We start from the raw sequence: 27,232 nt of genomic DNA on the forward strand, positions 1-27,232 counted from the left end.
AATTAAGTGTTGGCAGAGGGTTTTATGAACCACCTTCAAGCTGTCTCTAATGATCCACTTTCGAACGGCATGCGGAAAAACGTGCACTTAAATTTTTCTGTGCAAGCCATGATGTGTCTTATTTTATTTTGATGGTCATTTCTCCCTATGTAGGTAGGTGGCAACAGAATGTTTTCACAATTGGGAGAGAAAACTGGTGATTGAAATTTTTATGAGAAGATCCAGTCACAATGAAAAATGCCTTTGTTTTAATGATTGCCTCTCCAATTCACATATCATGTCGGTGGCACTATCTCTCTTATTTCACAATAATGCAAAACGAGCCGCCCTCCCTTGAACATTTTCAGTGTCACCTGTCAGTCCCACCCGATGCAGATCCAACACCGCACAGCAGTACTCCAGAATAGGGCGGAAAAGCATGGTGTAAGCAGTCTCTTTAGTAGACCTGTTGCACCTTCTAAGTGTTCTACCAATGAATCACAGTCTTTGGTTTGCTCTACCCACAACATTATCTATGTCACCGTTCCAATTTAGGTTACTTGTAATTGTAATCCTTAAGTATTTAGTTGAATTTACAGGCTTCATATGTGTGTGACTTATCACGTAACCAAAATTTAGCAGATTTCTTTTGGTACTCATGTGAAAACCTTCACACTTTTCTTTATTCAGGGTCAATTGCCACTTTTTGTACCACACAGATATCATCTATGTCGTTTTGCAATTCATTTTGGTCATCTGATGACTTTACAAGATGGTATATTACAGCATCATCTGCAAACAATCTAAAAGGGCTACTCAGATTGTCTCCTACGTTGTTAATATAGATCAGGAACAACAGAGGGCCTATAACATTTCTTTGGGGAACGTCAGATATTATTTCTGTTTTACTCAATGACTTTCCATCTATTACTATGAACTGTGAGCTTTCTGACAGGAAATTGTGAATCCAGTTGCACAAATGAGGCGATATTCCATACGCACTCAGTTTGGTTAGAAGACGCTTGTGAGGAACAGTATCGAAAGCCTTCTGGAATTCTAAAAACATGGAATCAATTTGACATCCCCTGTTGATAGTACTCATTCCTTTATGAGTATAAAGAGCTAGTTGTGTTTCACAAGAATGATATTTTCTGAAACCGTGCTGACTATGTGTCAATAAATCGTTTCCTTTGAGGTACTTCATAATGTTCAAACACAGTATATGTTCCAAAACCCTACAGCAAATCGACATTAGTGATATGGGTCTGTAATTCCACAGATTACTCCTACTACCTTTTTTGGGTATTGGTGTGACTTGAGCAATTTTCGGGTCTTTAAGTACAGAACTTTCTGTGAGCAAGCGGTTGTATATAATTGTTAAATATGGAGCTATCGCACCAGCATACTCTCAAAGGAAACTGACTGGTATACAATCTTGACTGGAAGCCTTGCCTTTATTAAGTGATTTAAGCTGCTTTGCTACACCGAGGATATCAACATCTATATTTCTCATCTTTGCAATTGTTCTTGATTGGAATTCAGGAATATTTACTTTGTCTTCTTTGGCAAAAGAGTTTCGGAAAACCATGTTTAATAATGCTGCTTTAGTGGCACTGTCATCAGTGACTTCACCGTGGTAATCGCACAGTGAAGGTATTGACTCCACCTTGCCACTGTTGTGTTTTATGTATGACCAGGATCCCTTTGGGTTTTCTGCCAGCTTCTGAGACAGAGTTTTGTTGTGGAAATTATTAAAAGCATCTCACATTGAAGTACAAACTATATTTCAAACTTCTGCAAGACTTCGCCAATCTTGGGGATTTTGCATTCTTTTAAATTGGGCATGCTTTTTTTGTTGCTTGTGCAACAGCGATCTGACCCATTTTGTGTACCATGGGGGATCAGTACCGTCAATTATTAATTTATGGGGTATATATCTCTCAATTGCCGTTGATACTGTCCCTTGGAAATGATTCCACATCTTTTCTATGCTTTCGTGATCAGATCGGAAGGAGTGGAGACTGTCTCTTAAAAAGGCATTAAGAGCATTTTTATCAGCTTTTTTAAATAGATGTACTTTGCGTTTCTTTTTGATGGTTATCAGTGTTACAGTATTCAGTCTAGCAATACTGCCTTGTGGTCGCTAAGCCTTGTATTTATCATGACGCTCCCTATTTGTCCATGATTATTTGTTGCTGAGAGGTCAAGTATGCTTTCTCAATCATTTACGCTTCGAGTGGGCTCATGAACTAATTATTCAAAATAATTTTTTGAGAAAGCAGTCAGTACAATTTCAGATGACATTTTATGCCTGCCACTGGCTTTATAATTTTTCCAGCATATTTAGGGTAGATTGAAGTCGCCACTGACTATAATTGTATGAGTGGGGTACCTATTTGAAATGAGACTCAGGTTTTCTTTGAACTGTTCAGCAACTATACCTTCAGTGGCGGGGGAGTGGGGGGGGGGCAGGAGTGAGGGGGGGAGGGGGGGGGGGAGATCAGTTAAAAAAACTTTAGTACAATTGTCAAGTATAACCTCTACCCATACAACTTTGCATGAATTATCTAATTCAATTTCACTACAAGGTAAACTACTTCTGACAGCAATAAATACTCCACCACAAACCATATTTAATCTATCCTTTCTGAACACTGTTAGGTCGCTTGAAAAAATTTCAGATGAACTTATTTCTGGCTTTAACCAGCTTTCCATACCTATAACTATTTGAGCTTCAGTGCTTTCTATTAGGGCTTGGAGCTCTGGTTCTTTCCCAACACAGCTATGACAATTTACAACTACAATAATGATCATTTTTACAACTATCTTACTGTGGTTTACCTGCCCCTGTTTAGACGGACACCCTTTCTGTGGTTTCCTGAGACCCTCTAACCTAAAAACTAACCCAGTCCCTTCCACACAGCCCCCACTACCCATGTAGTCACTTCATGGTTGTAATGGACTCCTGACCTATTAAGCGGATCCAGGAAACCCACCACCCGATGGCACAAGTCAAGGAATCTGCAGCCTACATGGTCACAGAACCGCCTGAGCCTCTGATTCAGATTCTCCACTCGGCTGTGCATCAAAGGACCACAGTTGGTTCTGTCGACAATGCTCACGGAGTGAACACTGGCTTCCTTCCCCTCCTTGGCAACCGTGTTCCTAAGGGGCCCCATTACGCGCCTAACATTGGAGCTCCCAACTACAGACAGGTACATTTAAAATGTGTCTGTCTGCCATTCAGTGCCCCTGTATGGTGAGTAGCAATCTTTCCCAGTTCATATTGTTGCTATTCACTCCCAGATTTTCTGTTGTTTATTGTATTATATTAATCATATTTATGTTCTGTTTGTGAATGTGCAAATGATAAATCTAGTTTTCACTTTGTTACAAGTGTTCTACATTACTTTATGAAACATCTTCTGTGACCTTAAACAGATATACATTCTCCCTTAAATGCAGCACTTTTCATTTACTTTCCATGCTACTTTATTTGTAAGCTACAGCATGTCCATAACAACATGATAAGTTGACAATGTGTGTGGTGGATGTCAAGAATTGCAGAAAGTGTGTCTTCCCCCAAACTAGAACTGCCGAAGGGAGAGTACCTGTGAGGGGAGGCCAGCATTAGCTGTTTGAAGCACTTCTGATACTATTATATGTGTTTTGTGCCTTTCGAATCGTACAGTAACACTTCGTGTCTAGTGGCAGCTTAACACTGGCAGCACTCAGAGACAAATAAAATTCTTTTGACTAGTTCCAATTTTCTCTGTTTTTTACAGCACCAGTAAAAGTGCCAAGTTATTGTGAACAAGCTGTACAAACAGTTCAGATCCTGCCATTTTATTAATTTGTCTTTGCTGATAAGATTCCTTAGTGGTAAAGAAATAAGAATAGCTCCACCAGAAGAACAGCACAACACACGTGAAAGACAAACACATACCATAAATAATAAAATATATGTATTGTTTATATAATGTTTGTAGCTTATAAGCAATAGAGCACAATACGTAACGCCACTAAAGATACCTCGCTAAAGTAAGGTAAAATCGGTTGGTTAACACAAAAATTGCATTTATCAGTTGCACATAGACAAATATAACCTAAAATTCATTAATATACTACTAATAATGCAGGTATGCAAGTCAACAAGATTTAATTACCAAATGCACAGATAGAACTGATGTAGACATTTAGCTTTTTCTCCATTAACTCTTCTTTTAGTCCCACAATGAGATAGAATTCTCAAAGATGCAGAGCAAGTCTCAACTTAGTGTTGGGTATAATTAGCAGAAAATCTATTACACTTATTTTAAGAAGTTTTTAAACCAGTCACACATTTCGTTAAGAAGAAAACATAATGGGAAAGGGATGTAAAAACATAAGACTATTTGAAGAGGCCTTTGCACAATGTTGATTTACTGACTTTAGCTGAGATTTCTGCAATCCAATTTTGCAGAATAATTATTCTAATTTATTGCCCATCACAGTAGTCTGTGAAGTTCTGGAACAAAATACTTTACAACTGAATAGATTTGATGGTTTCCACAGTAATAGTTCACTGCCAAGAAGAAATTTCAGTGAGGGTTTCAAATGTAAGAAAAGAAAAAATGTATGAGTTATTCTTGGTCTACAAGCTTTGTGGAATGCTTCCCCATTGACTCCACTACCTGCCATGTCACTCGCAGAGGCTGACAGCCTAAGCCATGTGAGCTGCAGCAAATCCATATCCTCTGGCAGGGAGAGCCTCTGCAAGCAGGGGCTGCAGTGCTCCATTGGAAGAGTTGAAAAGGAGCAGACCGGCCAGCTTGAGGGCAGTCTTGGTTCAGTCTTGTGGTCACTTGCTGACAGTTAACGAGGCCTGCTAATCTGTCATCATTAATTGGATTTCTGTGAGCTCCATCTGAATGGAATGGATTTGAGTTGCTTTACTGAACACTTTGCCTGTATGGTGACCTGCTGTGTATGTGGATACTGCATCTAAACATAACTGGATTTAAAATTTATGCTTGTTTTGCAGTCACTTTTGCTTTCCACTTGCTCTCACTGTTTGCACTGATTTGTTATTTGTCTTTGTGCGTATTTGTGCTTACTTCCACTGCTGCATTTATTGCAATTCTCTTGTTATTCAAGTTGCACCTAACACTGTGCCTTTTAGCTAATTTCTTTTGGCTGTTTTGTTCTTGTTATTTAATTATGGCTAGCAATTTGCAAAAGACAGTGCAAGAACCCTCTTCAATTCAAGTTATCCAGTTCCAGGCCCAGGAAATGCAACACGTAATGCAAATGATGACACAGATCCTGTCAAATCAAGCAGCAGCAGCACCATCACCACCAACCCCACAATCTGTAGCCCAACCACAACTACTCCAAGTGCCAACTTTGGGCCACCTTTTTGGCCATTTGAAATTAACATGGAGGAATGGACTGAGTATTGTACTCAGCTCAATGTACATTTTGCAGTGCATCAAGTGCAAGGTATGTCAAAACCTCCTTATTTTGCGGCTACAGTTGGTGTGCCTACTTATCATCTTACTATAAAACTGTTCCCGACCATGTGCCCTGAAAGTGCAACTAGAAAAATTTGGTAGCTGTGCTACACAAGTATTAGGATTCTCAGGTCAATGTGGCTGCAGCTAGGAATAAATTTTTTTGCCTCCAATGACAAGCAAATCAGACCTATAAGCAATGGGTAGCTGTACTGCAGGGTTGACCTGTCCCAGTAATTAGAAGTTTGAGTGTGGTCGGTAATTTAGTGATGAAAGTATTAGAGATGCTATCACATAAAATATGTCAGATTCTTGCATTTCTGATCAGATTTTAAAGTACCCCAACCCCACCCTCAAACAAGTGCTTCATTTGATTGAACATCAGGACTTGCATGACATTTCAGTGGCTTGTTTTGATTCCACACCGATTTGTGCTGTGCAGGATACTTGTAAACAGTGTATGCCCGTTAACAGCCAGACAAGGCATGCTAAGTCTCATTGCAATATAGTAAACACCAGCAGCACTGACACAAACAGTCTAGCAGTGTCAGTTCTTGCCCCCATTGCTTCAAAGTACATATGTGCCCAGCCTGTCATTTCATGACATTGTGCTTCCATTTTGGGAAACATGGACACTTACAGGCAGTTTGCTGGAAAAGGAATGAAGTGCAAAAACAGTCAGTGCACTAAGTGAATGCAGTATTTTCAAGGCCTTCTTGTGACTATCCAGTAGCCCAGTCACATTCTAATGCATCACAGAAAATGTCAAACACTTCTTCCATTCAACATCACTACAACAAACTTTTTGTCACAGTGGAAATTGCCAAACAGAAAATTTGCTTGCGGTTTGACAATGGTTACTTGTTCAATAAAGAGACGATTACACCAGTCTCAATCTATGTTGTCTGCCTACGATGGTAATGACATTCTGGTGTTAGGTCTGTGCAACCCACCCACTACTTTTTGCAGCATCGCAAAAACAGTTCCATTTATAGTGTTGTGTTCATGTGGCTACGAAAATACTTTTAGAATGAATTCTTTTCAGTTATTTGACTTTAAAGTACAAGACATGTTTTATTAGTGAACTCATTTGTGCCTGTCACTCCAATATTGGGAAGTTGCAAGGAATTTATTGGCTTATTTCAAGATGATTTAGGCAGGCTAACAATTCTGAGATTTGTATCTGTATGAAAGGCAATGCTCAGCCTCACTTTGTTTTTGCTTGCCCTGCTCCTCATGCAATTAGGGGCCAAGTTACTCAGGAACTATTAGCTCAACAAGAAATTGGAATGATTGTACCCACTGCAGCCAGCTAATGGGAAAAAGGAAGAAAGATTGGGTTTAACATCCCTCTCAACATCGAGGTCATCAGAGATGGAGCCCAAGCTCAGATTGTGTCAAGGATGAGGAAGGAAATAGGCCATGCCCTTGGAAAGGAACCATCCTGACATGTGCCTGGAGTGATTTAAGGAAATCACAGAAAACCTACATCTAAACGGTCGGATGCAGCTTTGAACCGTCATCCTCTTGAATTTGAGTCCAGTGTGCTAACCACTGCGCCACCTCACTTGGTACCAGCCAATGGGCATTGCTGTTAGTCATCATATGGAAGCTATCAGGAAAAGTACATTTGTGTGCAAGTTTTAAGTCAACAGTCAATCCACAAATTGTGGTTGACTCGTTTCCTTTGATATGCCTGACGAATTAAAGCACAAACAGGGTGCTGGTCACTTTTATTCAAAGGCTGATACGCAATATGCTTACTTTCGCAGTTACCTGTTGATGAACAGTTCCAGCACATTCTTGTTATCAACAACCATAAGGGGTTGTTCAAATTTTCACATTTGCCATATGGCAGGGCTTCCGCACCTGCTATCTTTCAATGCTACTTTGAATAGTTAATGACCCAGGTCCCAGTTTGTGGAAATTACTTAGACAATATTCTTGTTTCTAGATGTACTCCTGAGGAACATTTAGCAAATTTATGCAAACTTTTTCAAGTGCTTCAAGATGTAGGTTTACACTGCAATAAAGGAGAGTATTCATTCTTTCAACCTGAAATTGTGTATCTAGAACATGTCATTAACAATCAGAGGGTTCACCCCTTGCAATCATGCTTCACTACTATACATGATCTGCCAGCTCCTTGCAACCAAACTGAATTGCAAGCTTTTCTGGCAGAAACTGAATTGCAAGCTTTTCTGGGAGAAACTGAATTGCAAACTATTCTAGAAAAATTAAATATTACATTCGATTCATCCCACAGGCTGTGCAGATTGCTGCTCTGTTGTATCACCTTTACAGAAAGGATGTTCCATTTGTGTGGTCTCATGATCGTCAAATTGTACTTCAGAAACTCAAAAGATGCCTTGCTAAGTGACTATTGTTTTGTGCAGTTTGATCCTGCAAAGCCAGTCATTCTTGCTATTGTTGCTTTGTCATATGAAATTGGCACTATCCTTTCTCATAGAATTGGATCTGTAGACATACCAATTGCTTTTGGGCCCAAATTCTTGAACAAAGCTTAGAGTAATTATTTATGAATAGAGAAAGAAGCTCTTGCTACAGTGTCACCAAATTTCACCAATACATATATGGCAGGAAGTTCTGCTTGGTGATAGATCATAAGCCAGATGTTTCACTGTTCAGCTTGATGGGGCTGGTTCCTCCCTGTACAGCACAAAACTGCAGTGCCAGTTATCAATATGAGAGTGTGTATCGACCACCTACAAAACACTCAAATGCTAATACTCTTTCATGCCTCTCAGTAAGCACTGACTTGGTGTTTGACACTTCTGAAGAATTTTGCTACCACACTGATGCTCAGGATAGTGAAACTCTGCACTGTGATACAATTTGTCACTTTAAAGTCATGTTATTTTCTTCACATAGACAAATGACCAATGTCATGAAGTGGTTCCTTTTATACTTCAGCAGTAAATTCTTGGCCTCCTGCATCAAAGCCATTGGGGCATGGCAAGAACTAAGCAGCTTGCCTGATGCCACTGCACAGGAGTTGGTAAGGGCAGCAAATTGAACAATTCACCTCACAGTGTATGGTTTGCATGGAGCACCGCGCTTCTTCATGACAAAAAATTTTTGACTGATCCCAGACTAGCCTCCCTTGGCAAAGAGTGCATATTGATTACATGAGCCCCTTCTGGAACCCTACTGGCTTCTTGTGACTGATGCTTACAGAAAGTTCCCATTTGTGGTTCTGATGTGCTCCCCCACAATTATTAGCACAGTGAAAACACTGCGGTCCATTTTTTGCATAGAGGGCATCCCTAAACTGACCATTCCAGACAAAGGACCACAGTTTACATCAGTAGCATTCCAGCAGTTTTGTGTTGCCAATGGAATCAAGCGTTATCACCACTGCACCGCTTCACTCCTAATCCAACGGTGTAGATGAACAATTGGTTCAGACATTGAAGCAAAAAATGTCCAAGTTGTATGCTTCTCACACTAGAGAGGAATCACTATTGTTGTTTCTGGACTCATACTGCTCCCAGCCACGACATGAATGCTCACCACCGGTGCTGTTGCATGCTTGCTGACACTGGATCCTTCTTCCAACTGCTGCATCCTCCATCATGGTTGGCTATCATTCCACAGCTGCACACTCAGTTTAAGCCTGATAATCTTGTCTTTTTCAGATGCTTCCATGGTAGCAAGTGCTGGGAGAAGGTAATTGTGTTGAAAATCATTGGTTATTCCATTAAATTAGTACAGGTGCCCTCTGGAGTGTTACAACTCCATAAAAATCAGTTGCACGTTTGTGGGCTTGGTTGTTGTGCGATTGCTTCTCAATATGGAGACGTACTGCCCAGGAGGACCCCCCAGCCTCTGCCATCTTTGCCTCCATCTGCTCCTATGCTGGCAGTGCTGGATGGGGAGCCTAAGGATGTCAATGTTGCCATGTTGCCATTGCTGCAGCACCAGCAGGGTGCACGACTCCACTCAGCTGTGTTACACTGGGCCGCCTTGGCCCCTCAGAATCACTGTCACCTATGCCACTGTCATTGCCCATGCCATTGCCGTTGTCGAGGGAGGAAGACTCTGGTCACTGCTGGGCATGGGGACATACCCTTTGTCCAGGTTTTTGGGATGGTGTTCCTAGGTGAGCTCAGGGCATATGCCAGGGGGTGGGTGGGTGCTCAGCTCCAGTATATGATGGTGGTGGTGGTGGGAGGGGGGGTTGGGGAGGGGGGGGGGCATATGGACATATGGAGGCCTTTGTACCAATCTATGTCTTCCAGTGGAGACAGCATCCACAGGCAGAGACTGCAGCACCCCATTGGGAGAGCTGGAAAGGCATGGACCTGCTCATGGGTGGTCTTGGTTCAGTCTTGGGGTCACTCACTTGCAGCTGAAGAGGCCTGCTAATCAGTCATTTTTACTTAGACTTTTGTGACCTCCACATGAACGGATTGGATTTGAGCTGCCTTATTGAACACTTTGCTTGCATTGTGACCCTCCTGTGTATTTGGAAACCGCATGTTATAAAGTTAAGTAATATCAAAATTTTGTTATTTGTGTTACTGCCCTTTTGTGTTTAAGTGCCACATTATCCTCATCATTTACTCCTGGGATGACATAAGAAACATAACGATAGAACATGTACAGAACTGAACTAAAATTACACTGATGTATGAGTGGCCTTTACTGTTGGGTTGGACTTTGGCGTGCACAAAAGCTGTGGGTTTTTGTATTGTACTGAAATATCGATACCAATTACAATATTATTTTACCAGTCAAAGATATCAAATAAAACTATATAGCTCGTGAGACCTCCTTCAAGTCTCAAAAACATCTATTATGTATACACACAACTGAAGTGATGAATGAAAATTTGCATCAAAGCCAGTTTTCGAATCTGGGTCTTCTGCTTACTTTGCATAAGTGCTAACCACTGTACCAACCTGCCGCAGTAGCTTTGCACAATGCCGCAGACTACCCTATCACTCCTCCCTCCTCAATCCAAATTCCCATTCATGTCTCAGCTCAATTGGTATTCTCCTTGACCTGCTTGAAACTGGGGCACAGGTGCTTGAATCAGATGAAAATATATGGTTCCAGAGAGCTTTGGTTTCAAATGTCTATGATGTATAAATGCAGACTGAAGTGCAAATGAAAATCTGTACCAAGGCTGGGTTTCAAACCTGGGTCTCCTGCTCGCTAAGCAGATGCACTAACCTGGCACAGCAGCTTTGCACAACTGCATGGACAACCCTGTAATCCCTCCCTCCTCAGCACAAATTCCCATTCATGCCTTGGTACACTTTCTTATTGTCCCTCAATTTGAACAGCACTGCAGAGGCTCCCCAACTGTAGTGGAATAGCACCTCGGCAACAAATTAAATGGGGGATCCTATCTGATGTATATATGCAGACTAAAACTGCAAAAGAAAATTTGTGCCAAGGCCACGATTCATATCCTGGTGTCCTGCTCACTAGGTAGGAATGCTAACCACTACTCCACCCTGGCTCAGTGACTTTGCACAACAGCATGGATTACACCAGCATGCCTGCTGGTCTGTCCAAATTTCCATTCATGCCTCAGCTCACTTGGAATTTTGTTCAATGCTGAGGTATATTCTAATACAGTTGGAGAACCTCTCGTGCTGTTCAAGTTTAGGGGGAATACCAAACGGGCTAAGATGTGAATGAGAATTTGGACTGAGGAGGGAGGAATGTAAGGGTACTCCATGCAACTGTGCAAAGTCGCTGCACTAGGGTGGCGCAGTGGTTAGCACATCTGCCTGGTGGGCAGGAAACCCAGCTTCATATCCTGGCCTTGGTATAAATTTGTATTTGTCACTTCAGTTTGCACAGATACAATCAAGGAAACATGTCTACTGTATATAAGTTACACAGAAATCCCTGCAATAAACAAATAACATAGCAGGTATTACATTAGCTACAAACTATGGATCATTAAATAAGAATCAGAATACAAGGGAGAATTGCTTGGTTTTGTAATTATGAAAAGAATGTTTACTTTGTTTCATAAGTTGGAAGGATATAATACTGCAAATGTATACAGGTGGTAGAGTCACAATACCAAGCATTCCAAAGTGCTTTTGGCATGATTAATTTCATCTCAGTTATTATTAATTGATACTCATATGTAGCTGTTTGATAAAAATACCTCCAAATGGTTTTGATGACAACATCTCTTGATTTTTTCTGAGGTACAATAAAAGGCCAGTGGCAGCTGCTAGAAGAACTATAACAGCTGATGCTGTTGGTCCTATAATTCCAAGATCACTATAGAACATTTTGCCCCCAGATATTGAACGCTCTGCAGCATCAGGTGAAATTGTGGCTGAAAGTAAATTTCACAACAATTAAGAAAAGATATAATTTGGATCTGTAATAACATACCTTATTTCTGAAGACTCTACAGAAGTTTGAAACATGACCACATTAAAACCGTGTAAATAGAAAGAGTATCTCTAATACAGAAGTAGCCATTATTATTAAATTTGCCATTACAGTGATTCATTTCCTCTGTCTCAGCCAATCATTGGCTAATGCACTGTCTGAAACTCTGCACTTTCTTCAGTTTTAATTTGCAATTCATAAGTAAGGTCAGAGTCTACATCTACCCCTAGATATTTCTTGCAGTTTAAAATATGATTTTAAAATTTCTCTCTCTTACCATTAAATAATCTATATGAAAACTTCTGATGTCTCCAGTACTCTTCCAGTTGTATGATATTCACTCATAATTTTTAATCCAAGAGTTAGCAATTATTAAATTTTTCTCTGTGCAAAATTCAACTGTATGGCTTCCTTGTTCATTCCTTTCCCCTAGTTCACGTACTCCTACTATTTTTTCTTTCTCCCCTTTCCTTACTACCAAATTACAGTCTCTATCACAATTAAATTGTATTCTCCATTCACACATTCATTCCTTCTTTCACACAGAATGTTCTGTAAAATCCATCCCACAGGGGAGCCTTCAGGAATGCAGAACAAGTCAATGTATACAAAGATAGGCAGAAACAATCACTGCAGGCTATTTCTAATAAGTATGCTAACACCAAAGTATGTCTACTTAGTTAATTATGTGAATACATGTAGCAAATGAGGTAAAAGGGAATACAGACAACTAAAAATGAGACTGACAGAAAATGCTCAACGGCTAAGCAGGAATGGCTAGAGGAGAAATTCAAGATTGTACAACTATGCATAACTATGGGAATGATATATGCTGTATACAGTCAAATTAAACAGACCTATGCAGAAAACAGAAGTTTCACTATGAAAACTATAAGCTAAGGCAGCAAGCCAGTACTAAGCAAGGAAGAAGCAGCTGAAAGGGGGAAAGCATATATTGAGAACTCTACAAGGGAAGATCCATATCTGGATCTTCACCAAAATCACATCTGTCATCATGTTCATCCATAAGGCACCACTTGATCAGGTTTGCCTTCACTGGTGCTATCCTTATTCTGATGAGGTTCAGGCTCCTCCTCCTCTTCCATCTCAGGTTGTCACCACTGGGTATCTTCTGTAGTGGGGAGTAATCATTTGGAGGCTCAGTGAATTCTTTGCTCACAAATTTCTTGTCAGATTTAAGTCTTTCGGCCCACAGGAAGCTCCAAAACAAGGCATGGTGTGGCACTCATTGAAGATATGCTTAAGCCTCTCTGTATGGTTGTGATCAGTTCATCGTGTATTGTGGACCGTAAGTCTAGCTGCTTTATATAGTTTACCAACCAGTGGGAGTTTCATCATGTTTTATTTGAGCTTACATTGATATTTTTGGCATTTAAAGATCTGTACTACTCTGGGCAAGCACGTTTTGCTGTGGAGAAGCACAGTGCCTGATCTGTGGTTTTCAGCATCTTTGGTCCTGTCCTCCATTTGCATCTGTACATATTCAGCTTTCAATTTGACTGTTTTGAGTGAAGGTGGATGGCACTGACTTTGTGTTTGAGGGTTTTGGTTTAAGTGTTTTTTGTGATAGTATACTGACATGATTATTGGAGCACATTCAACATTTTGTTCTGCCTGTAGTCCTCATCACCACTGTAGAGTATTGCACCATAGGGGAGCAAGGGAGAGGATGTTGTTATTTGTGGCCGGTATCCTCTTTCTACAGCACAAATGCACATATGGATTAACACAGTTCTTTATTTACATGAACCGATAGCTGCTACTTAAATTTAATGGAGTCCATGTATTGTGGTACAAGCTCATCCATAATAGTTCTCTTGCAAACAATATTAGTAATCTAGCTAGGGGCACAATACTGGTCACTATGTACGATCGTAGCCTGGGATGTGAACTGACAAGACGCCAAACTGGAGTGTGAGTTAGTGTGTCAGTGACTGAGTTAGTGCGGCCCTCGAGTCAGCTGTGGCGGCCTAAATACTTACTGTCATAAGGGCATTGGTAACATGTTGCTTGCAAACCTGCCTCTGGCCTCTCTTCTGATAGGGTAACTTGATCCAGCACCTACTATGGATCTCCGCACTACATATTTGCCGACTGGTGTGCTGGAAACAGTTTACACCAGCACATTACCTCCTTAAAACTCTTTCTTTGTGCTGTGACAGCATGATCATCAACGTACAGGAAGTGGCTCAAGTAATTTTATGTTATTTGGTCATTGGTATAAAGGTTGGATAGGAAAGGAGTCACGACACTGCCTTGGACAAGACTGTTCGTCTGCCATTCCCATAAGTGATCTTTGCAATCTGGTAATCTTTAAATGTGTCATACAGTTTTGTAATGAGTGACCTATGGTTTCCTGTGTCATATGCTAGTCTTGTAATTTGTTTACTTTCATATCTTTATATTTTCATTAAAAGACAAGTAGTATCAGAAACAAAAGTAATGTTGCCAGTCTCGATCATCTGCAAAAAAGCAGTTAACTATATTCTTTAAATATTTGTTCACTCAACATTAATTTCAATATTGTAATTTCTTTTATTAGTTACAACTATTATATGCAACCAGTTTCCATATTTTTGTTTCGCTGCATTCATTTTACAATATGTTGCAGTCTACGGTCCAAAAATGTATACTTCTCCTACATCAGTATTATATATGTATGAAGGAGCAATATACTAATTCAGTGTGTCGATAAAAATGTATGAGCTGAAGAATATTTTTCTTGCAGTGTTTTTGTTTGTAGCTATTCCACAGGATTTTGACATAATAACCCTACTACTGAATACCATGTTATACCAATGAATCTATGTAGAAACTGATGAATGTAATACTGCTGTAACAAGTATATTTAAAAACTGGAATTGAAATGAATTGTAGTATCTGATTAGTGGGAAGTCGAACAAGGTGAACAAATTACTGCCAGTATGACAATGTTTATGTTGATTAAAGCTTAGGTGAATTTTTTTTTATATTCATGCAATAATCACAACTGCAGTGTCCAACTGAACCTGTATTATAAGTTAGACATGCCATTTATTGGTCTGGAAGAAATTTGATTAAGCCTATAATTATAATTAAACTTGCAAACCTGGCAGTGCTTTGAAATTGCTTAGTATGTATGGGAATTGGATATACTAATCTACTTCTGCTCCTCTCTTTGTGCATCTTCCCATCTCTTCTGCTCGCACCCTCTCTCTGTCCACCAATTGTCTCTCCCTCTCTCTGGCCATCTGCTTGTCCACCCTCCACTTCATCGTGCCCCTTCCACTTATGTACACCTCCTCCTTTACCCTCTCTGTGTCAGTTTCCTCCCCTCCCCCTTCAGGCTATCTCCCCCCCCCCCCTCTCCACACTTCTGACCTTGAGTGAGCCTTGGTTACTGTTATAGCAAACAAACCTTGATTGGGAGTTGAAGTCACTTAAAATTGATGGATAAAACAGTTGTGATCATTGGTGTATAGGGTATGAGGAAGCCCTCTCCAGCTGCTAGATGTGTGAGAATGATAGCTTCAGTGATAGTGTTTCACATGGTTTTGCATGATTTAGAGTCCCCAGCAATATACTAATCATAAGCTGGCTTTCTGTTAAAACTAACTGCAGGATTGGATGATTTAGATTCTCAGCAACATACTAACCATAATCTGGCTTTCTGTTAAAACTAAAAAATTAAAAAAAAGCACATCAGCACATTATTGTAAATATAATTTATGTGAAGACTGATATGTAAGGAGTATATGTTTGGGAGAAACAATTTGTCTAATGATTTCAATGCCCTGCTATCATAGTTAAAACTGATTGCAAGAAAGGAAATGAAGCCTCATATTTTCACAGCTCACCACAGCATTTTCTTTCTTGCAGACATTGTAACAGAAAACCTGTACATTGTTGTTTAAAAAAATAAACAGCCTATGTTTGTCTGAGTGTTTATTAGAGTATTGTGTCCAGTCCTAAGTGAATGAGACAAGAATTGAAAGTGAGGGTAGTAAAGCAAAAATTGAAATATTTTCAAATGCTCCTTTGCAAAGGAAAAACCAGGAGAATTTCCCAAATTTAATGCTCGTACCACTGAAAAGATGAATGAAATAAGTATTAGTGTCCGTGGTGTTGAGAAACGGGTGAAATTGTTAAAACTAAAGAAAGCTCCAGGCCCTGATCGAATCCCTGTCAGATTCTATACAGAATTTGCAGTTGAATTAGACCCTCTTCTAACTATAATCTATCAAAGATACCTCAAACAAAAAACTGTGCCTAGTTCTTGGAAAAAGAACTTCTACAATATACTGTCCAATATACTTGACATCGATTTATTGTAGAATCTTAGAACATATTCTGACCTCAAACATAATGAGGTATCTTGAACAGAATGACCTCAGTGCCAACCAGCATGGATTTAAAAAACATCAGTCACATGAAACCCAACTCGCACTTTTCTCATATGACATGTTGAAAGCTTTGGATCAAGGTAACTAGGCAGATGCAGTATTTCTTGTTTTCCAAAAAGCATTTGACTGAGTACCACACCTACACTTACTGCCAAAAATACTATCAAGCGAAATTTCTGGCTGGATTGAGGACCTTTTGGTAGGGAGGACAGAGCAAGTTATCATGGATGGAGAGTCACTGTCAGATGTAGAAGTAACTTTGGGTGTGCTCCAGGGAAGTGTGTTGGGACCCTTGCTATTCACGCTGTATTTAATGACCTTACAGACAATATTAATAGTAAAATCAGGCTTTTTGCAGATGATATTGTTATCTATAATGAAATACTATCGGAAAAAAGTTGCATAAATACAGTCAGATCTTGATAAGATTTCAATGTGGTGCAGAGATTGGCAGCTTGCTCCAAATGTTTAGAAATGTAAAATTTTTTACTTTGTAAAATGATATATATATATATATATATATATATATATATATATATATATATATATATATATATATTGGCCAACTCATACAAATACATGGGTGTAATACTTCACTTTATTGGAAGAGTACTATGGAAGTGCAATCAGTCTACAAAGGACAATGCTTACAAATCACTCATGCAACCAGTTCTAGAATATTGTTCAAGTGTGTGGAACCTGTCACAGATAGGACTAACAGCAGATATTGAATGTATATACAGAAGGGCAGCTCAAATGGTCACAGGTTTATTTAATCCATGGGAGAGCGTCACAGAGATACTGAAGGAACTGAAATGGGAGACTCTTGAAGATAGATGTAAACTATCTCAAGAAAGTCTGTTAACAAAGTTTCAAGATCCAGCTTTAAATGATTACTCTAGGAATACACTACAACCCACTACATATCACTCACATAGGGATTGTGAGCATAGATTAGAATAATTACTGCATGCACAGAGGCATTCAAACAATCATTCTTCCCATATCCCATACAAGAATGGAACAGGAAGAAACCATAATAACTGGTACGGGACCTCATCACAGTGGTTTGCAGTAGATATAAATTGTGTAAAAATTTTAAGCAAATCTGTCGAGAACTTGTCAAGATGTTTGCTAACAATGTTTCTCCTTTGTACATTATATATACCATGTATATATTCAAAAAATGTAGCCTATGTCAATCTAAACGTTTATTAAAGCATCACATAAAAATTTGAAATAAACTGGTCATGAATTTTTTGACAATTTTCTACCAGCTACAATTCACTTAGTTCAAAATAAGCAGACAGTGTAGGGTGCATGAATTAAGATGAACATGTTTTAATGGAAAATTCATACTACCCATAATCATATTAGTTGAATAATGAAAACAACTATTTTATTAAACACATAATTTGCCATTTAATGACCATGTTTATTTGTTCATCTTGTGAGCTAATTAATTATGTAAACTGCAGCTATTGCCAAAGAGGAGAGAAAATCTACACAGCAAAACAAATTTGCAAGTTATGTGACTGAAAATTTTTGTAAATGCCATACACTTTATAAATACATGGGGACAGTGTGCAATGTGTGGGATGCACACAAGCATCAAGTACACTGGGGTGCCGCGAGACAATGCTTTCTTGTTTGTCATCCAGTGCTGATAAATCAAAGGTGTATGTATCTTGCAAATGGCACAATTTGCATATGGGCATTATCAGTCATTACTCAAATGTATATGATATGAAGTTGAGAAAAATGTGATATTTCAATATACAAGAGTAGTTAGCACAAGAGTAGTTGTCCTGCAAGCTCGCAGTTCAATTTCATCGCACAATGGTTCCTTACAGATCATTTCACATTGACTGTCCTCTTTGTTGCTATTGCTGCCAACCCTGGGATCTACCAGTTGTAGCATCATACTTCTGTGGCAAAGTTAATTGTAACACTGTTGAGTAGTGTTGTGTTCTTTGCTACTAATGAGTACTCAGGGTTGCCACAAGTTCCCCAGTGAAATTCCCTGATAGTTCCCTGATTTACAGACAAGTTTTAGCATTTCTCCCTGATAAAATTTGAGATCTCAAGGGTAAATTGAGATGTAAGTTGACAATCTGTCTTTACAGCTACAGTACAAGAAACAATAGTGATATATATATATATATATATATATATATATATATATATATATATATTTTGTAATGAACTATTTTTATATGGAGAAAGCAGGCCACATGGTATATGTGTTTCATTAAGACCACTGATGTTATTTAATTTCAATAAAATGAAACACATTTGGTGACCAAATACACATTTCCTTGGAGCCACAAGACAAGAGTTAAAATCCCTTCATTGATTTCAGAAATAACCTCAGAAAAAAGTACGCCACTTGCAAGAAGTGTATACGGTGTGGAAGAATTGTATGAACCAACACTATAGGTGACTGCCAATAAAATGATGAATCTACTATGTTTGTTATTTTCAGCTATTACCCACTGTGTTATATCTATTATTTTACAGGTATTGTGTGATTTTTCTTTTGAGAAATGTATGAGTACGTACTGCACAAACCTCAAGTGACTGACACAATTTTATTCTTCTTATCGTTCATACTTTCTAGCATATAAACTGCTTTTGAAGTGCCAAAATGTACTAGAACAAATAAAATGTCTATAAAAAGCTACACTATGTAACGTACTTGTGATGAGACGAAATTCCTGAAATCTGTCGCCCATGGCCTCTAGCCTGCTGAGGACCACCGCAGTCCTGGGTCCGTGGATAAACCATGGAAATCCTCTGCATTACACCACACACAAACAGACCTAGCCTGTGGGTAGATTGGTGAGATTAGATCTGATGGGCAGGGCCTGCACATTAGTGGGAAGTGAATGGCTTCAGATCGGCAGGCCCGATCCATTACAGATCCGTACACAAACAGCCTCTGGTTTTGGCCCAGACTGCAGAAATCCACTTGTGTGACCAGCTATTCACAGGTCACTGACAGCATGTTGATGAAATGAGACCACAGTGTTCAACCCATGCAACAGATAACTTGTCGAATATTCTGATAATCAATAATAATGAGGATATGTAGCAACTGACCATAAAGATGATTGCTGAGCTGCAGACAGGCACGTAGAAAAGATAATCACACTCTCATAACTAAATTTTCAGCTATAGCTTTTGTCAGAAAATGAGAGCACACACACATTCACACAATCATGCAGACACAACTCATGCACACATGACTGCCGTCTCCGGCTGCTGCATCTACGACCTCTGAGAATGAGATACAAACAAATATTCACACAATCATGCAGACACAACTCATGCACACATGACTGCCGTCTCTGGCTGCTGCATCTACAACCTCTGAGAATGAGATACAAACAAATATTCACACAATCATGCAAACACAACTCATGCACACATGACTGCCGTCTCCGGCTGCTGCATCTAAAACCTCTGAGAATGAGATACAAACAAATCCTCTCATGCCTCCCTGCCTCTCATTGGCAGCTGCTAGGCTAGTGGCAAGAAGCACTGACTGCAAGCTGAGGGGAGTGGTAGAAAGGGGAGAAGCAGCAGGAATGAGGGAGTGGTGAAGAAGCGCACATACTCAGCTGCACCCAGCCAGCGACGATGCATGACACCTCAGTAAAGTAAACAAACCATTTCATTTACTGAGACAAAAATGAAATTTTTCCAGTTTTTTTCCAAGTTTCCCTAATATTTTCCTGACATATTTGAAATTCCCTGATTTCCTGAACCTGTGGCAACCGTGGCACTGCATCTGAATAGGAACGTATCTATATTATGTGTTCACAGATTTATGTTACCTCCCCGTGAAATCTATACTGCAGCAGTCGATCAGTGCAAGAGGCACTTGGCATCGAGCAATGCCCTAATGTGGGTTGACAGTGCCAATACTGGCTTATGTCAGCATCTCCTCATGCACGCCTTTACTTACAGGTTGCAGGCACCCAGATAGTCACTCTCATCATCCCAGCACTCTCTTGCATCACCTATACTGACACATGGAGAAATTCAATATTCTTATGTCTCATTTTCAAAGTACTATTATACCACAGTGATTACAGTATACATCATGCTATGTCTCTTCAGAAAAATGAGCTGTGGTTGTCATTACAATTTTGTTGGGTGTCACAAACAGAAAATTGAAATCTGTAGGATTGGGACTGAGGTGAGAATTCATTCCCCATTTCTCTCAGTGAGTGACAGGAGAAAATGATCATCCATTTATTGGGAATTCTTTCTCATTTGACTTCCACTGCTGATAAATCAGAGGTGTATACACCTTGAACTGATCAGCAGTTGTTGATGTGGTGTTCAGTCCTGAGACTGGTTTGATGCAGCTCTCCATGCTAATCTATCCTGTGCAAGCTCCTTCATCTCCCAGTACCTACTGCAACCTACATCCTTCTGAATCTGCTTAGTGTATTCATCTCTTGGTCTCCCTCTACGATTTTTACCCTCCACGCTGTCCTCCAATGCTAAATTTGTGATCCCTTCATGCCTCGGAACATGTCCTACCAACCGATCCCTTCTTCTAGCCAAGTTTTGCCACAAACTTCTCTTCTCCCCAATCCTATTCAATACTTCCTCATTAGTTACGTGATCTACCCACCTAATCTTCAACATTCTTCTGTACTGATCAGCAGCTGTGCTATAAATTTCACATGGTAGTAATACAGATTTGTGGCCATACACATTAGAACCAATGGACTTCATATGCCAGGGATGACTTATGAACTGGATCTCTGTAACAAGGAATATGAATTTAAATGAAGGCTGTTGTAAAATAGGCCCAGATGCAACGAATAGAATAAAAACTGACACTACCATGAGTTTCAGAACAGTTGGCATGAAAGGTTCCAAGAGGTTCTGACATTGGTGCCAATGGCTACATGTTTTGCGTGTCCACAATACACACAGCTATAGCAATCAGATCATATTATTCAGTAAAAAATAGTGAAAGCCTGATGATAAATTTGTGGCATGGTCACATGGACTTGATACTCTACCTATGTTTCTTCAGCATTTAAATTCACTCCATCCAAATATAAACTTCACAATGGATGTGGAAAAAGATGGTACTTTACCTTTTCTTCATGTTTGGGTATGAAGGAAAGCAGATGGAACCTTGGGATGCAGTGTGTACTGCGAGCCAACGTATACAGATCTATATTTGCAGGCCACATGCTGCCATCAACGTGTATAGTGTGGCAGTGCATTAGGTATGTTAACTCAAAGAGCACATGCAGTACCTGATTCTGAAAGCCAGTTGAGTGAAATACAACTTTTGAAGACAGTGTTCCAAGGAAACGGTTATTCTGAGAGACAGATACATAATGCATTCTGGCCCAAGTGAGTTCAATCTATGGAGCAGAATGAAGATACGAAGACACCCTTCACTTTGGACTTTTTGTCATTATTTTGGTGCTGTTTTGTCAAGAATCAGAAGAGTCCTCAGAGGATATGACATTAAGTGTGCCTTTCAACCATCTGAAAAACTGAGGAATCTGTTGGGTTCGGTTAAGGATGATCTTGGCCTGAGGAAACATGGTATGTACAAGATTTCTTGTAAATGTGGGGTAGCATATATAGGACAGACACGTCGCGCAGTACAAAAACGCTGCAATAAACATCAGCATCATACACGCCCACGCCCACTGGAAAAACCAGCAGTTGCAGAACACTATCTGAATGCATCATTTTGCACGATTTATGAAAATATGGAAGTTTTATACCTGCCATCATCTTTCTGGGATTGCATCATGAAGGAAGCAATATGTATTCATACAGCTTACGGGACTTCAACTGGGCACAGCTTGGAACTCTGCATTGGCTGCCATTAAAGCATGATGAGAAACTCAAGATTTTTTTGATAATAGAGTATGGTTTTTTAGTGAGAGACATATGGCCACACTGTTAGTGAACATAGCATACAGTTCATATTTAGGAATGCTGGCTGCTCTGCAATTTTCAGCAGAGGGCATTTGAATACGGTGGCATCAATCGGCAGATCATTGCGCACGTGTGATTTCTGCACCTGTGCATGCGTGTTCTATATACAGTGGTGTCCATGTGTGGATACCATCAGTTGTACCTAGCCACCAGCAAGGTTGAGCCACCTGAAGATTTCGGACAGTTGCTCCAAGGAAATATTGTAGAATTTTCATAATGTCATCTGGTGGCAAACCTTTTAAGACTATTTAATACATTCAGAAAGATAGGAACGCCAAAAATGAATAATCTGGCTTCTGTTGATGTTATAGGCATCTCTGATGTGATTTTTCTCAATTAAATGTGGAATTAACACAAATTTACAGTTTTATTATATGCACAATGCTGATGAGACCTTTTATTACTATCACAAATAGGAAAAGACATTATACTTGTTAGGTTGTTATTGTATGTAGTGTATGATTGGTTAGTTATTTACTAATTAATAGAGTGGCTTTGTGGTGAGACACACAGTTTAATTGCTTGTATAGGAAAATATGAGCTTCCGCTTCCTAGTTCTAATAGGTGTATGTTGGTAAAAATTAGTATACTGTCTTATGTTTCTAACTGCTAGCAACTTCAGAGATAATAAATGAAAAGTACTAGTTTGCTTTTGTTCTACAATATTGTAGAACAAAAGCAAACTGGTGCTTTTCATTTATTATTATAATGTTATTCTACCAAGAACCGACGGAAGAGTCTGTTAATATAACTTCAGAGATCTTACAGTTGCGGCTTCATAACATATGGTCAAGTCTTGTTGTGTTGTGTATATGTCAATTGAGAAATAATTAATAGCATATAAGTAAAACAACTGAATGCTCATGATCTATAAAGTGTTTTCACAAAATATTGTTACATTGTGTGCAATTTATCCTACACTTGCTGGTTCACTGCACCTTATGGCAGCATTGTATGAGAGCCCAACAAAACATATGCAGTAACCTTGGACAAATCATTCCCCATATCGACTTCCTATAGTTCATGATAGCATGATGCTTTTAGGAATCATTGGCTGGAGCATTCTTCATCACAGAAGTTCCACTCATTCACTCCACCACTGAACAACTAGTATTTTCACATGTTCAACATTTCAGCTATGATAATTGCAGTGGCAGGTATCTTGAATGTAGTTGGAGAGAGTTCCAAATTGAATCATCGTAGCAATTGTGGTTCCATAAAATTCAAAGTACTTGTCACATTGTAACATCTAAAATTCATTTTTTTTTTTAAATGCAGTTAGATCTTCATATTGCTCATATGAAGTGCACTACTTCAAGTCTGTATATTTCTTTAGAAATAACTGGAAAATCTGCTACAATTATTACAATGATGGTGCTGTGTCAGACTTTTGTGCTATTGTGTCCACTGGAGATTTCAACAAGCTGAAATCCTTATTTAATGTATAAATTGAAAAATTTTGTGAAGTGCATTATAAAAAGTATTCTCAACATTCTTGAAACACTCTTTTTCAAATTTATCAAGAACGAAAAGAGATTATGAAATTCACCATTATATATCGTCCATTTCCCTCTGCAAATTCATTGTTAGGGGTCATTTCAGTGTCTTGCCTGTATACACTTGGTAGGCAATATTGCTGCATCTTGGTGCATATAATAATTTCAGATAACTCTAAATGCATTACACTACAAACATTTCACTTCAGTTTCATGTATTGTAGCATATTCACATAAAAAACCATCAGAATTAAACAACTGGGTACATGAAAATAAGACAATTCTTAATGAATGATAATGCTAATAAAATATTATAATTTTGTGTCTTTGTGTGTAAGGAAGGAAGAAGAGGTGCTTGTAATTATTGCAAAGGGCTGCAAAATCTGCTCGAGCTGGCTCCACATGTCAGTCCCCTTTGGAGCATTTCAAGTTGAATATCTTCTGTTTACAATTGTCACCAGCCTCAATGATCATGAGTGGCTACTTTTTTCCTAATTATTGCATTGTACAACAGACTTAATTTTACATTCTTCGCTACAAATGGGAACCACACTTGAAGCTGGTCAGTTCTACAATGGACATTTATAAATCTATGTTACCAATGAAATTTATATCATAGCAGTTTATCTGCGGTGCTTGCCTATTAGTGGGCAGCAGGGCAGCACTCAGCAAGAAACAACTAATAATTTGTGCTTTGACATTCTCTTTCCCTCTAGCAGCTTAGCTACTGCTCTTTTCAATCCCACCTCTCCCGTAATGTAACTGGCAAACTTTTTACATGCTTACAGTACATGTTGGGGGATAAATCTGCTTCTTACATCTGTTTACATTTGTGTACTTTATGATTAAAGCCTTAAACCATTGTTCCCTTTGTGTACAATAGTGTTTTAATTCCTTAAATTATTCAAGTCATCTAAAAAGCTCCAGGCCTAAAAGCTTTAAAACTGAATTTAAAGAGTTAGTAAGACACTTTATAACATAGAAATTACCCTATATGCTGTACTGCGTATTCTAATGCCTAATACCGAATTTATAATTTAGGTATTATAAGGCATTAGTGAGAGAAACACAGTACAAAATTTTCAAGTAACTTCTGTAGCAAATAATAAATATTATAACAGATGAACTATTTGATCTAAACACACAATTTATGCCACACTACTCAGGAGTGTGGCATAAGTTTCATAATAATAACTTTTATACTTTTTGAGAAAGTGGCACCTAAAGAAGAGTAGATTTTTGTATTTGATATTAACTAATTAATCTCTATATTTTGAATTTGAAACCCATAAGCGATGAAAATTTACACCAATGATATATACCATGTACAATAAAATATTCATTAAAATTCACTAACAACTTCAGTAGGTATAATGATTTTTGTTCATAACTGCAAATGTGAGCTCGTATACCCTAACCGGTTCCCTTAAGTGTACAACGTGATTTTAGAAAGTAAAAAATGCACTGTTTAATGCTGAGAGCTAATTTCTCACAGCTGAAGTGGTAAAATCTGTAATGGAATATAATGGAGACTGTCCAGTAAATGAATACTGAAAGAAGGAAGTAAGTTTTACATCCACTTGACAGCTAAGGTCGTTAGAAACAGTGGAAGAGAAAGGTGTGTGCATAGCTGTTTCAGTGGCTCATTCTGACATTTGCATAAAATGGTAGAGAAACCAACAGTAAACCCAAATTTGGTAGCTGGCCCATGGATTGAACCTGGGTCCCTCAAAGGTGAGTCAAGCCCCTTTGCCACTATACCAACCTTGTCTGTTCTCACATACATGTATGAGTGCAGTCACAACATTCAATTCTCTTTGTCTTTCTTAAAATGTTCAGTGATAAAACATATAAAACTTATTTTATATCAATGTATAAATTTTAAATAAGAGCTATTGCGGTTTTTTCATTAACTGTACCATCTTTTGTGCCATTCGGTATTGGGCCATGCTTTTCTTGTCCTATCAATTTCTATGTACTGCATTATTTAAAAAGTAAAGCAAAAAATTGTTTTCTAGTGTTGGAGATTACCTGACAAAGATAAGTTAAAAGCTGATGCTGCTGAAATTATGTCTGTAGCTTGTACACAAACAACACCGCGAAGACCACTGTCTCCACGGATACCAAGATCGATATCAAGTATCTCTGAAAATGATTCTGGACTTTAGCCTGCAGTTTTAAATTCTGAAGTGGTGCAGTGTTTGATAAAAAAATCCACTCAGACAAGTGGGAAAGCATGATTATCCATGTGACACTTTCAATCGAATGTTCTCAACTTATTATTATGAAAGGCCTTTAGGAAATGGTGAGAAGTATCACAGAGAATGGCTACTTTATTCAGTTTTAAAAAAATGCTATTTTCTGCTTATGTTATAAGCTTTTTAAAACAAAACATAACAAATTTTGTGAGGGAATGAGTGAATAGCAGGATTTAGCTTTAGATTTAAACAGTTCTCCACATTTCGGTAATTATAAGAAATGTATCGAACTGGATAAGTCTTTAAAAAACAAAATAACTGTTGACAGTGTGTATATCAAAAACTTATTTACACTGAAAAAGAGAGTCGGGACACTGTTATTAAAAGGATTAAGTGATTAAATTTTTGAGTTCACAAAACATGGAGTTTCATGGGAAGAGCGGTAAACTAAATGACCGGAACAGTGGTTATTTTCTAAAATGCACTGAAATGTTAGGAAAATTTGATCGAAGTATTACTGAGCACATAAGACATGGGATGAATGATAAAAGTCTCATGGATATGCTGACACATCTTGGAGACAAAATTCAGAATGAAATAATCTCAGTACTTGCAACCCAAGTCCAAAGCCACATTTTAAATCTATGCTGAACTAATAATATTTTTCATTTACTCTTGACTGTACTCCTGATTATTCACATGTGGAACAAATTAGTGTTATTATCAGATTGATTAATTTTAATGAACACTTAACAAGTTGGAAACAAGACAACACTCCTTACCTTTTTGTTCAATTTTTGATGCTACTGGCGCCAGTTTGTCTTCTTTTACTAAAGAACAGCTACCAAAACATAATTTGGATCCAAATAATTTACAGGACAATGGTTTGAACATTTGTGGCAAAATCAATGGGATTACAAAAGCAATTGTTGGAGCTAAATCTGCAAGCTTATTAGATACCATGCACTGCCCATAGTTTAAATTTAATTGTTATCAATGCAGCTAATTAAATTACTACACTACTGGTTTTTTCAGTATAGTGCAAGAGCTGTACAATTATTTTTCATTGTCTACAAAAAATTGGATATATTAAAAAAACGCACACACTACTATTTTCACTTTAAAACCATTGCCTGGAACAAGCTGACAAATAGAATAATTGCCATAAGACTGTTCCATAATAATTTACCAGAGATTTACAATGCTTTATATGAAATAAACAACACTTTTTCTTTTGACCAAAAGGCAAAATATTATGTAAGAACTCCAACAGATAAAATATGTAC

At 38.5% G+C, this 27,232-nt stretch overlaps 1 protein-coding gene across 1 annotated transcript in view; it reads right to left on the reverse strand.

Moving 5' to 3' along the window:
* Positions 1–27,232, reverse strand: part of LOC126234823 (Down syndrome cell adhesion molecule-like protein Dscam2) — a 299,567-nt gene that overhangs the window by 13,767 nt on the left and 258,568 nt on the right. Inside the window, exons 17-18 of the mRNA XM_049943568.1 lie at positions 26,729–26,776; positions 11,626–11,802 (exon numbers count right to left, since the gene is read on the reverse strand). Of these exons, the coding sequence (XP_049799525.1) occupies positions 11,626–11,802; positions 26,729–26,776 (225 nt within the window). The remainder of the gene's footprint in view (positions 1–11,625; positions 11,803–26,728; positions 26,777–27,232) is intronic.

Source organism: Schistocerca nitens, chromosome 2 (genome assembly GCF_023898315.1).
Source record: "Schistocerca nitens isolate TAMUIC-IGC-003100 chromosome 2, iqSchNite1.1, whole genome shotgun sequence".
In the NCBI taxonomy this organism is placed as follows: Eukaryota; Metazoa; Arthropoda; class Insecta; order Orthoptera; family Acrididae; genus Schistocerca; species Schistocerca nitens.